The sequence below is a fragment of the Lissotriton vulgaris genome, chromosome 2_1 (genome assembly GCF_964263255.1).
Source record: "Lissotriton vulgaris chromosome 2_1, aLisVul1.2, whole genome shotgun sequence".
Lineage (NCBI taxonomy): Eukaryota > Metazoa > Chordata > Amphibia > Caudata > Salamandridae > Lissotriton > Lissotriton vulgaris.
Window position 1 is genome coordinate 1,832,991,219 of NC_141687.1, and position 15,432 is coordinate 1,833,006,650.

The 15,432-nt window shown below is 48.2% G+C and overlaps 1 protein-coding gene across 4 annotated transcripts in view; it reads left to right on the forward strand.

Moving 5' to 3' along the window:
* The window catches only part of ITGA11 (integrin subunit alpha 11), a 592,938-nt gene that overhangs the window by 83,292 nt on the left and 494,214 nt on the right, over positions 1 to 15,432 (forward strand). Inside the window, exon 1 of one of the 4 annotated variants that reach the window (XM_086957975.1) lies at positions 11,602 to 11,637. The exons of the other annotated variants lie outside the window; for them this stretch is intronic. Within the exon in view, the coding sequence (XP_086814101.1) occupies positions 11,609 to 11,637 (29 nt within the window). The 5' untranslated portion in view covers positions 11,602 to 11,608. Of the gene's footprint in view, positions 1 to 11,601; positions 11,638 to 15,432 lie in introns of those variants that run through there. 4 annotated transcript variants of the gene reach the window in all.

Here is a 15,432-nt window from a genome sequence, read left to right on the forward strand (position 1 = left end):
GAATATACGACAGTAAATTCACCAGAAGTACTGCGAATAATGACCCAAAAGATGGTTTCCTACTCTTCAGTGCCTTATGGGTGACATTTGAGCACCTTGGAGTTTCCAGGACGAGTGACCGTGGCATCCAGAGGGCTGGTGTGCTGCAGCTGAGGCTTCGCAGTGGCGACCCTAAACCAGCAGCAAGATGACACACTGTGAGAAGAGGAAACAAGCCTTGGTATCTTCAGGGACGTTCCTTGTATCACAGTGTACACCCCTCGGAGCCCAGGGATCTCAAGAAACCCCTCCTGGAGCAACAGCCCCCCTCCCCCACCCCCATGGGAACTCTTAATCCCATGGTCCTGCACCCCACCCCGTCCCTGGGGGCCTGCTGCCTCTCTGCAGCTGCAGGAAATGGCATCATTACGGATAACGTTACCAGGCTATAAGAATCCCAAATATTAACCTAAAACAGCCTTGGATTAAAAGGCTCAAAATATTTAAAGGATTTCTTATTAAATGTGAAACCACAAAGAAGCACTCAAAGTTGAAGGAAGTACAAGGCAGACAATAAATGAGCCCTATAAAGAAATAAAAGTGTTTTAAGATGAAGCAGCTCACGTGCAGATTCCCAAACGTTTGCCATGAGGCACACGAACTCATAAATCCAGAGATATGAATCCGAGAGCAGTGAGCGCGGCCTGTTAGCCAGACTCCAGCCAGCTGTGCCCTGCGCCCCTGAGTTTCACAGCAAACCTCCTGTGCCCGCGAGCTTCCGCGTGCCTAGCAGTCTGACACAGCTGAGCTGTATGCCCGGCCATCAGAGCCAGATGTGCTATATGTCCAGAAGCGTTGCTGCCAGCTGCGAGTCCAGAAATCTGACAGCCAGCTGTGCTGTATGCCCGGAGCCTCACAGCCGGATGTGTGCCCACCAGTCAGTCTCACAGATAGCTCTGGTGTATGCTCGGGCCTCACAGCCTGCCCCGTGTCCACGAGTCTGACTGCCAGGTGTGCTGTCAGCCAGATCCGTGTCCAGGCGTCTGACAGCCAGCTGTGCTGTATGCCCACGAGTCTCACAGATAGCTCTGGGGGCTTTAAGTGGGATGAATCAACTGGGGATGTCTCTCAAAGGGGTGTGGTCAATGTAATTGAGGGTGTGGCTTAAAAACACGTATGCTAAAAATCTGTTTAGCACAGTGTGCCGCCGTACTTGTATTTTGCTGTTCCTGTCATTGCGTCTAGATATATGATACAAGTCACATCATACCTACAAGTCAGGACTATTGGCTTTGTCAGTGGTTGGTATTTGCATAGGATAAATAAGCAGCAACTATGGCTCGTTGTATATAATATTGCAAAAAGCTTCCACTTAAAGCCCTGGTAACACCAGGACAATGTTGCTGCTCCTGGTTTCAAAAAGAGAAGGGAAATCCAGAGAGAAAATGACTCTCTTTAAGGATTTCCCTTCCTCTACAACGCTCACCGCGAACACATCGATGTGCCTTCTGTCATTGCAGTGTGGAAAGAAAAACACAGACTGCCTGGGCCAGGGCACAAAACAGAGCCCGATAGAGACCCGTTTTGAGGCCCCCTGAAAAAAACTGCTGCTGCTCAGCACCTGTGAGACCTGGCCCACTTAAAGCCCTGGGCCTCACAGCCTGCTTCGTGTTCAGGATTCTGACAGCCAGCTGTGCTGTATGCCCGGAGCTTCACAGCTGGCTGCGAGCCCAGGAGTCTGACAGCCAGTTGTGCTGCATACCCGGAGCCTCACAGCCGGCTGAGTACCCAGAAGTCTAAGAAGTGTCTGTGCTGTATGCCCAGGCCTCACAGCTGTTATGTCGGAAGTAATGATCAAGCACACAGAGGTTAGACTGTTTATTTGTCCTGGCCACACCAGGACCCTTTTATTACAAACAAAAACCCACCCCCTAATTAACCAATCAACTTCCTTTAATACATAAAGAACAGGTGAGGCAGCACGATCCCCTTCGGGACCGCCAGTCGAAATGAGGTAAGAGAAACAAACACATCACATTCCTCTAAAAATTCAACAAAATGAGAAATAAACATATATTCATTTTAAGCATGTTACTTAATTCTTCAAACGTGTAGAACGAACAGGACATGGTCGTAACTGATACCCCCCCACACCCCGTCGTTGAGAATGAGACTCGGGTAACAAACATTCAATACGGGAAGACATAAGAACAGGCTCAGACTCCATACCAGATGGTGACACAGATGGAAATTCACCACATTGACTAGATGTCACATTGTCTGCCAGTGGAACAACAGGTGGAATCAAACCCATATCATTAAATTCGTCATCTGAACATACAGAGTCCACATCAGATGGTACCACATTTCCATGGTTCTGAACCGCAACAGGAGCTCGATATGATTTAAAGAAAGATACATTCCGTGAAATAACCAAACCATCCCTTACAGAAGTGACCTTTGTCCCATGAACTGATTGCACAACCCAAGGCTCAGGCTCGAAGCGTAAACTAAATTTCCCCCTACGATGCTGGGTCTTCACCATCACAAGATCACAAACTACAAACGTCCGGGGCTTAGCCCCATGTCGGAATGCCACTTTATGATTCATCACTTGCTGATTCTTCAGCTCCCCAGCCACAACTGCATAGCTTGCTGGAATCGCCTCCATTTGGTGTACAAAATCATTAATAGGACGATTCATACAGAGGGACATCAGACTGACTTTTGTGGTGGAATGAGGAGTCATCCGATATTCCTTCAAGAATAAAAATATAGCACAATCCAGATTCTGACGGTCTGTGATGGCAATCCTGATTGCCTTATTAAGTGTTTGCATAAAGCGTTCAGCTTCTCCATTAGCCTGAGGTCATAAAGGGGTAACCCTACGGTGCACAATACCTCTGGTCTGCAAATATGTCGAACATTCTCGACTAGAAAAAGGGGGTCTGTTATCAGTGCGCAATTCAGATATCAAACCATGAGTCACCATGATTTTATCGAACAGCGGAATAGTGCGACATGCTGTAGTGGTGTCTATTATTTCCACTTCAGGATATTTAGAAAAGTCAAAAAAACACGAGAGGTACTAAAAGTCTAGAAATGAAAAGTCTAATGGAACCTAATTGTGTCCCGTATACATGTTCAGACCACACCGTTGATAAAAACAAATGACAATGTCATGTCAGAGAAGTGAGACAGAGAAGATACAGAGTCTGGAGGGCTAGAAAAAGTACCCATCAGCCCACTCAAAAGTGGAATCTCGTCATCTGGGTTGTTGGAAAAAGGTGTCCTTTAGGCTCCTCCTCAGGGAGAGTCTGAGGTTGCCTAATAATGGACCCTAGGATCAAGCATCCAACCAACAGAAGACAGTATGTGAGCGGAAGGGGCAAAGGTTGCAGTGCTCAAAAGAAAAACAGAATAGGAAAATAATCCTCGTGATTTAAAAATGCCTACTTTGATGACATAAAAAACTTTATTGGGTCTGACCATCAAAGTGGTATTATTAAAAGCAGTATGCTGATAGCATGCAAAGAATTGCTATCTATCATGTGTGTTAGTTGGTCGACATGTTTCAGCCTAGAGCGGCTTTCTTCAGGACCTATGATTTGCTACTGCAACACTTACTTATCGTGATATAAGACGTGATTTACAACCATTCTCCAATTGATTAAGAGGAAGATGGTGTATCTTCTCCCTAATTGTAAGGAGAGAAAACCTCACCTCACCTGGCAACAGCTCAGGTTGTAAGGAGGCCACGCACTCTCCGTCGTTGCCTCGGATTGAAAACTCCCTCGGCTCAGTTTTCAATCCGAGGCAACGACGGAGAGTGCGTGGCCTCCTTACAACCTGAGCTGTTGCCAGGTGAGGTGAGGTTTTCTCTCCCTACAATTAGGGAGAAGATACACCATCTTCCTCTTAATCAATTGGAGAATGGTTGTAAATCACGTCTTATATCACGATAAGTAAGTGTTGCAGTAGCAAATCATAGGTCCTGAAGAAAGCCGCTCTAGGCTGAAACATGTCGACCAACTAACACACATGATAGATAGCAATTCTTTGCATGCTATCAGCATACTGCTTTTAATAATACCACTTTGATGGTCAGACCCAATAAAGTTTTTTATGTCATCAAAGTAGGCATTTTTAAATCACGAGGATTATTTTCCTATTCTGTTTTTCTTTTGAGCACTGCAACCTTTGCCCCTTCCGCTCACATACTGTCTTCTGTTGGTTGGATGCTTGATCCTAGGGTCCATTATTAGGCAACCTCAGACTCTCCCTGAGGAGGAGCCTAAAGGACACCTTTTTCCAACAACCCAGATGACGAGATTCCACTTTTGAGTGGGCTGATGGGTACTTTTTCTAGCCCTCCAGACTCTGTATCTTCTCTGTCTCACTTCTCTGACATGACATTGTCATTTGTTTAGATCAACGGTGTGGTCTGAACATGTATACGGGACACAATTAGGTTCCATTAGACTTTTCATTTCTAGACTTTTAGTACCTCTCGTGTTTTTTTGCTGTTAAGTTGGGGGACAAGGTACTTTCTCGGTCTATAAACAAATTCCCCTAGGACCCTCCACCAATCCGTTTGTCATTTTGTTATTTAGAAAAGTCATCAATCACCCGCAACATATGCCGCCCATCAGGTAAGCATCCAAAATCAGCACTTGCCCTCTGCCAAGGGAATGAGGGGATTCCTTCTGTGATGATGGGGGCTGGAACATCCCCTCCCCCAGCAGCCTGACACAGCGCACAACCTAACACTGTACTCTCCACAAGAGCGTCCAATCCAGGAAACCATACCTTAGATCTCAAATGGGACTTGGTCTTTACAACCCCTTGATGAACCAAATGAGCCAGATCCACCACACGCTGTTGAAGACAGGCAGGAATCACCAACCGTGGACCTCTCATAGGACATCCCTCTGGGGAATGAGCCAACTCACCCCACACCTGAAAGAGAGATGCCAAGGTAGATCTAGCGTCCACCGTACAACATTTGGTGGAATGCATTAGCTCATTACATTTCCCAGTGCCAATAGCGGACAGGCAAAGTTGAAGGCACCCATCCTGAGCCGTGGAACCCACAATTTCCTCCCTAAAAATAGGGAGAGGCCTGGAACGTTCCACGACCAGTCGCACATACGCCTCAATTTCCTCGGCATCATTTTCCTCGGCAACAGTAGCAGGACGAAAGTGCCGGGAAAGGTAATCAGCGGGATTTAAAATCCTAGGACGAAAAACCACTGTAAAACAGTAATCCTTCAACTGCAAAATCCATTTTTCAATACGGGAGGAGGCTTTGAAGATGAACCCATAAACAAAGGGATGAGGGGCTTATGGTCAGTATACACAACGAAAGTCTGGCCATACAAATATAAATGAAAATGACGGCATATCCAGTGCACTGCAATGGCCTCCTTCTCGATGTGAGAATATTGTTGTTCAGTGGCAGTCAAAGCACGACTAACATACGCCACTGGAGCCAACTCATCATCCCTCTGCCGCTGGGAAAATACAGCCCCCAGTCCACCTGGTTTTGCATCCACGGGAAGCTCAGAGTCCAGCAATGGATTAAAGTACATCAAAGTAGTATCAGCAGATAGGGCCTGCTTAGTAGCTTGGAAAGCAGATTCTTGCTCTGAACCCCAGTCCCAGGCAACATTAGACTTGGTGAGTTCTCGCAGAGGAGACGTTAGATCAGATAAACCACGAATGAAACGGCCACAGTAATTGACCATCCCCATGAAGCTTCTTACACCAGACACATTCACAGGAGCAGAGGCGGACCGAATGTCACACACTTTCAAAGGATCAGGAGACACATCATCTTGCGAAAAACGATAACCAAAGAACGAAATGTAATTCCTCAGAAATTCACATTTCTCCTTATGTAGGGTGAGTCCATGATCTAGCAACCTTTGAAACACTTGTTTAAGGCGGCAGAGATGTCCATCGAAGGTCGGGGCATGCACCAAAATGTCATCGCTGACATTTATTATGCCTTCTAGTCCAGACAAGACCCGACGAATAGTGTCCTGGAAAACCTCCGCAGCACTGGAAATGCCAAAACTAAGGCATTTATATCGCCGTAAACCCACATGCGTAGAGAATGTGGTGATCATTCTGGAAGCAGGGTCAAGTAGGAACTGGTGGTAACCAGCACGAAGATCCATTTTAGAAAACCACCTAGACCCGCTTACTACCACCACAATATCATCTATAGTAGGGGTGAGGTGCAGTTCGCGCTTAATCGCCAAGTTAGGCAAGCGCATGTCCACGCAAATACAGACCTCCCCAGGTTGCATGGGCTTACGTGCAATCACAATAGATGACACCCATGGAGTCGGGCCCTCCACCTTCTCGATAATATCAGCCTCTTCCAATTTTGCCAATTCAGTCTCCACTTTCGGCCAAAGATGAAAAGCCACCCTTCAGTGACGTAACGCCACAGGCTGTATTGACTCATCTATATGTAGTTTAATCATCCGGTCCTTCAGACAGCCTCTGCCATTGAATAATGGGGAGAACTGGACCAGCAAGTTATCAATAGTCCATTGATGGATGGCCAACGCAAAAACAACCAGGTGCAATTTTTCGGCTGTCTGGCAACTCAACAGCATTCCTTGACCAGTTTTGGTAACATACACCAGCGTGTTCACAACATGAGAACCATAGGAAATCTCAGCGGTAAAAACACTAGCCAGTGGAAGAGGTTCACGAGCTCCAAAAACAAACACCTTAGTAGAAGTCCCACTCAAAACAGGAATAATTGGCAGTCCCATCATCACAGACTCAGCCATCACATTAATGGATGCACCAGTATCGATCAAGGCATGCACCGAATGACCATTCACCAGTACACAATATTTGGGCAAACCTCTCCGTACAGCACCTCCAGGTTGCAAAGCATGTAAAATGTGTACAGTCTCATCATCATCATCCATATTGCCGTCCGTCAAATTTGGAACAGTTGAGTACACCTGGGCAGATGATGAAGGAACAGAACCTCGGGCAGGAGCAGAACAACACACTTTTGCAAAGCGGTTCACCTTATTGCAATTGGAGCACCGCTTCCCAACCACAGGACAATCCCCTTCATGAGGAAACAAACCCCCACAACCATAACAAGTCCGGGGTTGCTCCATTTTGCCTCGATACTGCAGCTTTTGTTTGTCAAATACCCTGGCTGAAACAGCGTTTACGGGCTCCACCTTTACAGCATGTTGAAGGGCAGCATCAATATGAGCGGCCCTGACCTTCGAAAGCTCCTTGGATCTACCACGAGTCAACATGTCAGCCATAGGCATATTTGGCACCTGCAATATTGCTTCACGGAGCGTGCTGGAATAACATCCCTGTATGAATTGGGCCCTAATTTTGTCTGCAGCATCGGGCAACCGACAGGTATTGGCCAAAGCGCGCAGACGAGCAAAGAAAATGTCCACAGATTCATCAGGTAACTGCCGAGCCTGGCGCAACAGGAACCTTTCGTAATCAGGGTTTGCCAGGGGTTCAAAATGGGCAGTCAGGGCTTGTTTCAAAGTGTAATAGGTCTGTGGAGTACCTTCCACCACTGACCGTCCCAAACAATGAATCGCTGCCCCTCCAAGATGTAGTAACATCGGACGCCTCCGGTCCTCCACCAAATCGATGGCATCAAAGTAATTCTCCAAACGGTCCACCCACTCCTTCCAGCGGGCCGCCTGGGCAGATAGTGGACCATCCAACAGGACATTTTCCACTGGGGGTATGGCTGTCATAATGAATCCTGTGTAAATGAATCACAATGGCCAAATCTCTGGATGCAATACCACGCAGCAAGCCATAGATAGTAGCCACAAACTTCCTTAAAGTTCTGGCACTCTCCGTAATAGGCCGCTGTCTACAAAGGTATTTCCTGTGTACAGGTATTTGACTGCTGACAGTTGACACAAATAAACCACTGCTGATAATTATCCACTGCAATGTCAGGGCACAATATTAACCCGTTCGGCGCTTATGACGCAACCGTTCCGTCACGCGCCTCGGGTGAGGTGTGCTAGTGACGGAACAGTTCCGTCACGGCCCGCTCGACGCGCCTGCACGGTGCTGATTTCGCGCCTGCACGGTGCGTTCTATTGAGCGGGCGTGTTCGTGACGGAACCGTCCCGTCACTAGCACAGCTCACCCGAGGCGCGTGACGGAGTGGTTCCGTCACAAGCGCAGGTGAGCAGCGCGGCCCCCCCAACCCTCTAGCACTGCGGCGGAATTGCCGCCGCAGTGAAGGGGTTAATGCCAGCAGCCTGAAATACCGCAAAGTCCAATTAAAAAGATCCAAAGAGCGCTCCTGCCACGAGACGCTCAGAATCACTTTTCTCCTCGCACTCGGAGCGGCCCCACAGCTCCGTACTAATCACTGCAGGAACAGCAGCAAACGCACTGTCACTGCCGTGAGCTAGCCGGCCCACCGCAGCAGCACGTCACGAACTGCAGGCTAGCCACGCCCCCAAACACAGCCGGAGCGGGCAGGCAGCAAACGGGATCACCGGGCACAACAAACCCGTCTGGAATGCACCGCTCTCTCCCTGATACAGGAACTCGGCAAGATGGTACCCCGGAATGAAAACGCCCCCAGAGGAGCGCCGCAGATCCACAGCAGCACCGGGAACAAAGCGGGAGAACAGCCAAAGGATCCCACCTTCGTCACAACAGCCTGCTCCTTGTGCAGGAGTCTGACAGCCAGTATGCCTGGGTCTGTCAGCGTGCCCAGGAGTCTGACAGCCAGCTGTGCTGTATGCCCGGGTCTCACAGTAAAGCTGCGAGCCCAGGCAGGGCTTTAAGTGGGCCGGGGCTCATCGTGCTGAGCACCGGCAGCTTTTTAAAGGAGGCCTTGAAACGGGTCTCTATCGGGCTCTGTTTTGTGCCCTGGCACAGGCGGTCCGTTTTTTTTCCAGACTGCAGTGACAGCAGGCACATCGATTTGCACTGATCACACTGCTCGATAGTAGAGAAGTTACGCATGACGTCATGCCAGGTGAGCGTTGTAGGGGAGGGAAATCCTTAAATGAGTGTTTTTCTCTCTGGATTTCCCTTCTCTTTTTGAAACTCAGGAGCAGCACCATTGTCGTGGTGTCACCAGGGCTTTAAGTGAAAGCTTTTTCAAGATTATATACAAGCCATAGTTGCTGCTTATTTACCTTATGCAACAAACAACCATTGACAAAGCCAATAGTCTTGACTTGTAGGTATGATATTACTTAGTGTATCGTACATCTGGTCGCAATGACAGGAACACCAAAATACAAGTCGGGCGGCACACTGTGCTAAACACAGATTTTTAGCCTACATGTTTTAAGCCACGCCCTTATTTACATTGACCACGCCCCTTTGAGAGACCCCCCAGTTTTTTCATCCCACTTAAAGCCCTGAGCCCAGGTATGACGGCCAGCTGAGTTGTGTGCCTGGATCTTAACAGTCTGGTTTTTGGCCAGGAGTCTGACAAGCCAGCTGCGCTGAATGCCCAGAACCTCACAACCGGGTGCGTTTCAAGGAGTCTGGCATCTAGCTGCGCTGTATGATTGGGGGGACTCGTAGCTGGCTGCGTGCACAGGCGTCTGCTATATGCGAGGGCCTCACAGCGGCTGCGTGCGTGCGAGGAGTCTGACAGCTGTGCTGTATGATTTGGGGGGTGGGGGGGAGGGGCTCGTAGCTGGCAGAGTGTTCTGGGGTGTCCCCACCAGCTGTGTTCTACGGCCGCGACTGACAAGCAAAGTGCTTAACCGATGTATGCTCTGAAGTCTCACATCTGAAAATGCCAAGGAGTCCCACAGCCAGGCGCGGTGCGTCCATAGGGGCGTGGGGGCGTAGACCCCCGCCCGCAGCCACCCGCAGGAGCACGCAGGAGACACCGAGGGAGAACTGACAATGCATGCCAGTCAGCATGACGTCTGGAGGCGTCATGTTGATTGACATGATTGTCACCAGGCAGGCAGCAACACGAGTGCGCATGCGTGGGGACGGAGGGTGAATTTTTTACCCGTGCCCACGCATGCGCACTTGTGTTCGTGCTTTTTTGCGCATGCCCCTTAGGAGCCCTTCGGTCTCCTAATGGGTGTGCTCTGGGCGTAGAGTAACCTGTGCCCCTGAAGCGCCAGGATTGGCTGCAAGGGGCTGCCAGTGCCATTTGACGACGTGAAGGTGCCAAGGGGTTGAGGAGAAGAGGAGGTGCGGACCCGGACTTGTTGTCATCAATCTGTGTTACACTGGTACTAATATATGTTGAAACCTACGCCCGACTAAATTAACAAGTGTTAAAATGACAACATAATGCATTAATACTTTCACAAAATGTCATCCATTATGGCACATAATTTGCCATTTCTTGCTACATAATTTAGTCCTCCCTTGCCGCGTATTTAAAGACACCCTGGCAATAGTTGTTCCTGTACATAGTCACAAATTTAAAAGTATCTAGAACAATACACAAATGACTGTGACACTCTAGAACATAAGGTCTGAGCTGTACTAATGTGTATTCGGGATTGAAGGACTCAGGTTTGAATTCCAGCGAGATAGATCAGGGAGTAATGTACCTACAGCAGTGATCTTTTTGTAACCTGCAGGTCACATAACTGATGAATGAATGATGTATGGATGCAGGATGGGTGGGTGGGTGGGTGGATGGATGGATGGGTGGATGCATGAATGATGTATGGATGGATGCATGGATGCATGCATGATGGGTGGATGCATGATGGATGGATGGGTGGATGCATGAATGAATGATGTATGGATGCAGGATGGGTGGGTGGGTGGATGGATGGGTGGATGCATGAATGATGTATGGATGGATGAATGATGGGTGGATGCATGATGGATTGATGGGTGGATGCATGATGGATGGATGGGTGGATGCATGAATGAATGATGTATGGATGCAGGATGGGTGGGTGGGTGGGTGGATGGGTGGATGCATGAATGATGTATGGACGGATGCATGGATGCATGCATGATGGGTGGATGTATGATGGATGGATGGGTGGATGCATGAATGAATGATGTATGGATGCAGGATGGGTGGGTGGGTGGATGGATGGGTGGATGCATGAATGATGTATGGAGGGATGCATGCATGATGGGTGGATGCATGATGGATGGATGGGTGGATGCATGATGGATGGATGGGTGGGTGGGTGGATGCATGAATGAATGATGTATGGATGCAGGATGGGTGGGTGGGTGGATGGATGGGTGGATGCACGAATGATGTATGGATGGATGCATGGATGCATGCATGATGGGTGGATGCATGATGGATGGGTGGATGCATGAATAAATGATGGATGGATGCAGGATGGGTGGGTGGGTGGATGGATGGGTGGATGCATGAATGATGTATGGATGGATGCATGGATGCATGCATGCATGATAGGTGGATGCCATGATGGATGGATGGGTGGATGCATGAATGAATGATGTATGGATGCAGGATGGGTGGGTGGGTGGATGGATGGGTGGATGCATGAATGATGTATGGATGGATGCAAGGTGGTTCGGGCTCGCTCGCTGCAGTGCAATATGCAAATTAGTTTACGCCTCACCACTTTCAAATGTCACCAGCCGCCCCTGCCCACAGCCAGGTATGGCGTATACCCGGCATCAGCCTAACAGGTAACTGTGGTGTGCTCTGACGTCACGTCCAGCTGTGTGCTGCGTCATGGGCTGTAATACACTGCAGTCTCACATCAGCGGTGTGTGATGCCGAAGTTATCTCACAGCCAGCTGTGGGGAGGTCGCGAGTGGGTGAGTGTACTGACATTGGTCTCCTTGGATCCATTTAGACACACACACACACGCCCTCTCTGAGCGAGAACTCAACAAGTGCGTGCGTAGCTCGAGTCGATCACAATCCCACGTTCCTCCCCCTCCTCCTCGGCGCTGCGCTGGCGTCCCCTGCACAGGAGCTGACGACGTGTCCGCCGAGACCGAGCCACTGCCAAAGAGTTCATGCGCTGACTGAACTTTTTCCAAACGAATCCTTCTCTCGGTCCGGTTTTCCCCTTTTTGCCTCTCTTATCTCTGACTCTCTCACTCTCATCAGCCAGAGCTTCATTCATTCAACGTTTCTTTATTGCTCTCTTTCGCGTTCTTTTTCTGGCTTGCTTTTATTCTTTCTCTTTTGCTGTCTTTCTGTTTTCATTTGCTCATTCTATACTCCATTTCTCGTATCGTCCCTTTCCCCTCCTTCTACTCTGCACATGTCGTTATTCGGGATACGGCTCGAAAAGTGCCTTGTTGGCCTCTTGGGAAGAGGTCGAGATAAAATCCAGCGCCTGTCTGTGTGGGCAGCACAGGGCTGTGATTGGAGGTTTTGTCTTAAACTACTAATGAACCATGAGGTATCGGTGTGAGACCTTTTAAGCAAATATCTAATGGGAAATGTGATCAAAAACACATGGAGTCCAGTGGCTGAGACTGGTTTGTGTGTCAGAGGGGGAGAGGACTGTCAGGAGGGCTTTCACTGTCAACTGTGGGGACGGCCAGATGTGGAGATATTTCACGGGGGTCATGAAATATAAGAGCAGGGAAGGATATATAGATGTTTACGCTGGTAGGCGCCAGAGTGCTAGAGAACCCTATGCTAGGATGTACACTTTGTAAACGTTAAAGAAGCCGAGCTGCCCCAGTGACTTATGTTGCGTGAGATTTGAATATGTTTATACATGACTTAAGAGAGAACAGCAAGAATCTGTAAATAATATAACAGATTCCCCTCCTCGCCTCGGGCAGGTCGCTGTATCGAAGGCAGACATCTGCCAGCGTAGTCTTCTGCTCTGACACCATGGAACCCATATCCCATAGCCAGGGCCACCCTTGTAGTCCCAGCCAGATGTGTACACAACCCCATACAAAGGAACACAAGGGCACAAACTGAGATAGCACCTTGTTGTTGGAGAAACATTGCTGCAATTTTATTTAAAATTAGGCACAAGTAATGTGTTATCTTGCCAGTGAACCAAGGGTAGCTGGCGATGGTTGGTACTAAGCTGCCTGCCCGCCTGATGATCCACTGAGCTCCAGACTTATCCTTCATTCGGTGCTTAGACCTTCGAAGTCAGTTCACCTCAACTTTGAACCAATTTGAAATCCTGCACAAAGGTGGAGCATTAGCAGGCAAGCCCCCAGGTGCTCAGGTTAATTACTGCCCTTAGGACCAGCTGGGAGCCATCGCTTTCATCCCGGTGACCTGTCACAAAGATCCCCAGGGCATTGGCATGAAGGCGCCCTTTGGGGCTTCCTCAAGTGATTGCTTCTCTGCACCAACATCTTTGCATTGCCCCATAACTCTGTACAGTTAAGAGGACACACTCTGTGTTCTCTTTCCTGTTTCTGTTGACTGCACTTTGTGTTAAATGTGCCATTATTTGTCTGCAGTGTCAATTTCCTCCTTCTCTTGATGCTTCCTGTCCAGCTATTTTATCTCAGTATGAGAAGTGTTGTGAAAGCTAGGTATCCATGTGTGCACGCTGATCAGTGTTTTTGCATTGTTGTTGGTGTCATGTAGGATTGCCCAATTCGTCAGTTCTCGCTCGTTGGCCCCTTTACAAATTGACCGAAGTGATATCCCCGAGGGGGATGCCGCGTTTAGGGTAACTAGGAGTTGTTAGGTGTTTCCGCACCTGAAATGTCTGGGTTTAGAAATACAGTAACACCAGACCTTGTTCTACTGGATGTGAATCCACACCTTCACACCTGACAAAAAACACAATGGAGAGGGAAAGGGCCTGTGGGCAGAGACACAGCCCAGCTCTGTTTGCACTCTCCAGCACCTCAAGGTGAGTAGACAATGGTCTACCACAGAGAGGCCACAGCCTTCTCTTCTCACTGCTCAAATACCCTCTCACCCCCGCCCCCAGCATTCCCAAACCCACACCCACCTCCCCTGCAGATATTTACCACTATCCCAAAACCAGAGAAAACCTGCATTAAAGGACCCGGCAATGTTGGGTCAGGATGGTTGTTCTCCTATTTGGGGAATTTAACTTGTAATGCCCATTAACTCATGGGGCAATACCAGCCAGTATGTGTTACGCCTGGCCCCGGTATCTCCCAGCGTGGAGCTTGCTTATCTGTGTTAAATCATTTCTTAAAGTCCTCAGCCTTGACTATCTATACATATTGTTGAAAGTGTCTTGTACTATGGATTTTAGGGGAATTGTGTCCTCGTATTATGGACAAAGTACTCCTTGACTTTCTAACAAGTTCCATAATACTTGTAGGGAGTACACAGACAAATAAAAGCACATAATCACATGTAAAAATAAATCTCAATACTAAGCTTGGTTGGGATAGAAAACTGTCTTAAAGCATTTACACCTAACTCTAAAAGACTGCCAAACCTAAAAAGGCTTCATAACTGAAAGCCAACCGTTTTCTCTGTATGTTATATCAACCATGGTACTCCTCCAAGTGGGTTTAACAAGGTAAGATCAGCAAATAAATATATAAATACAACCTCTCAAGTGTTTTCCTTGCGTTAATAATGCGCTAGCATGGTAAGTAGACCCCTTCTGGAAAATAAAATGATCTGCAAGTCCACAGCATCCATGTTGCCTTTGCCTGCTCCTGAAGAACCAACAAACAATTGGCCTGGCTGTTCTGGCTGAACTGTTACTATTGGAGCAGGTTCCAGACTGATTTGCATATGGCTGGTTTCTGACTGAGGTGACATGCTGGGCAACAGTACAATGGACTGGAAGGTGGCCCAAAATAATTACCCGTTAAGTTAAATTGAAGGTTTCCACCCATCCAGTGCTTGATTTGTGAAAGAAAGCGTGCTGGAGCCTGAAGTTATGCTGAGAAGCCAGCGGTTGGTGCAACTGAACATCGCCACACTAATTACCAATGGGCCAGTTGTCTTTAATCCACTACCAGACACTCCCTCCCCCTCTTTCTTGATCTTGCAGGTGTCTGCTTTCAATTTAGGATGGGTTTCCCTTCTTTTGCTTCCCCTCTTTGTGATCTGTATGCTTTAGTTTCTTTTACACTCAGCAAAATCTCTGGTAAGGAAATATAAATGCCAGTCCCCAAAAGTAAGCGTGGGTGTGTAAGAAGGGACACCTTCCTGCACATAAATAAACATTAAAGGTGATTTGCTCTTTCTATGGGTGCTGCAGAATGGAGAACACAGAGAGCAAAAAATGAGGACTAATAAAAGTATTTCTCCTTGTTGCCCACTCCTACTCCTCCTATGCAGATACATAGAATTCTGGCGCATTCCCAGGTTTACAACACGTGGGAAACAACACCCATGGAATGCCCCTTTCACATAGCGTAATGCGTGAAAGGGGCCCATATTTACAAGGACATGAAAAGTCATGGAGGGTGTTTACGTGGCCTTGTAAATATGAGCAGGCACACTGCACCACCGATGCATCTAAAAAGTGGTGCACTGGAAGCGCAATG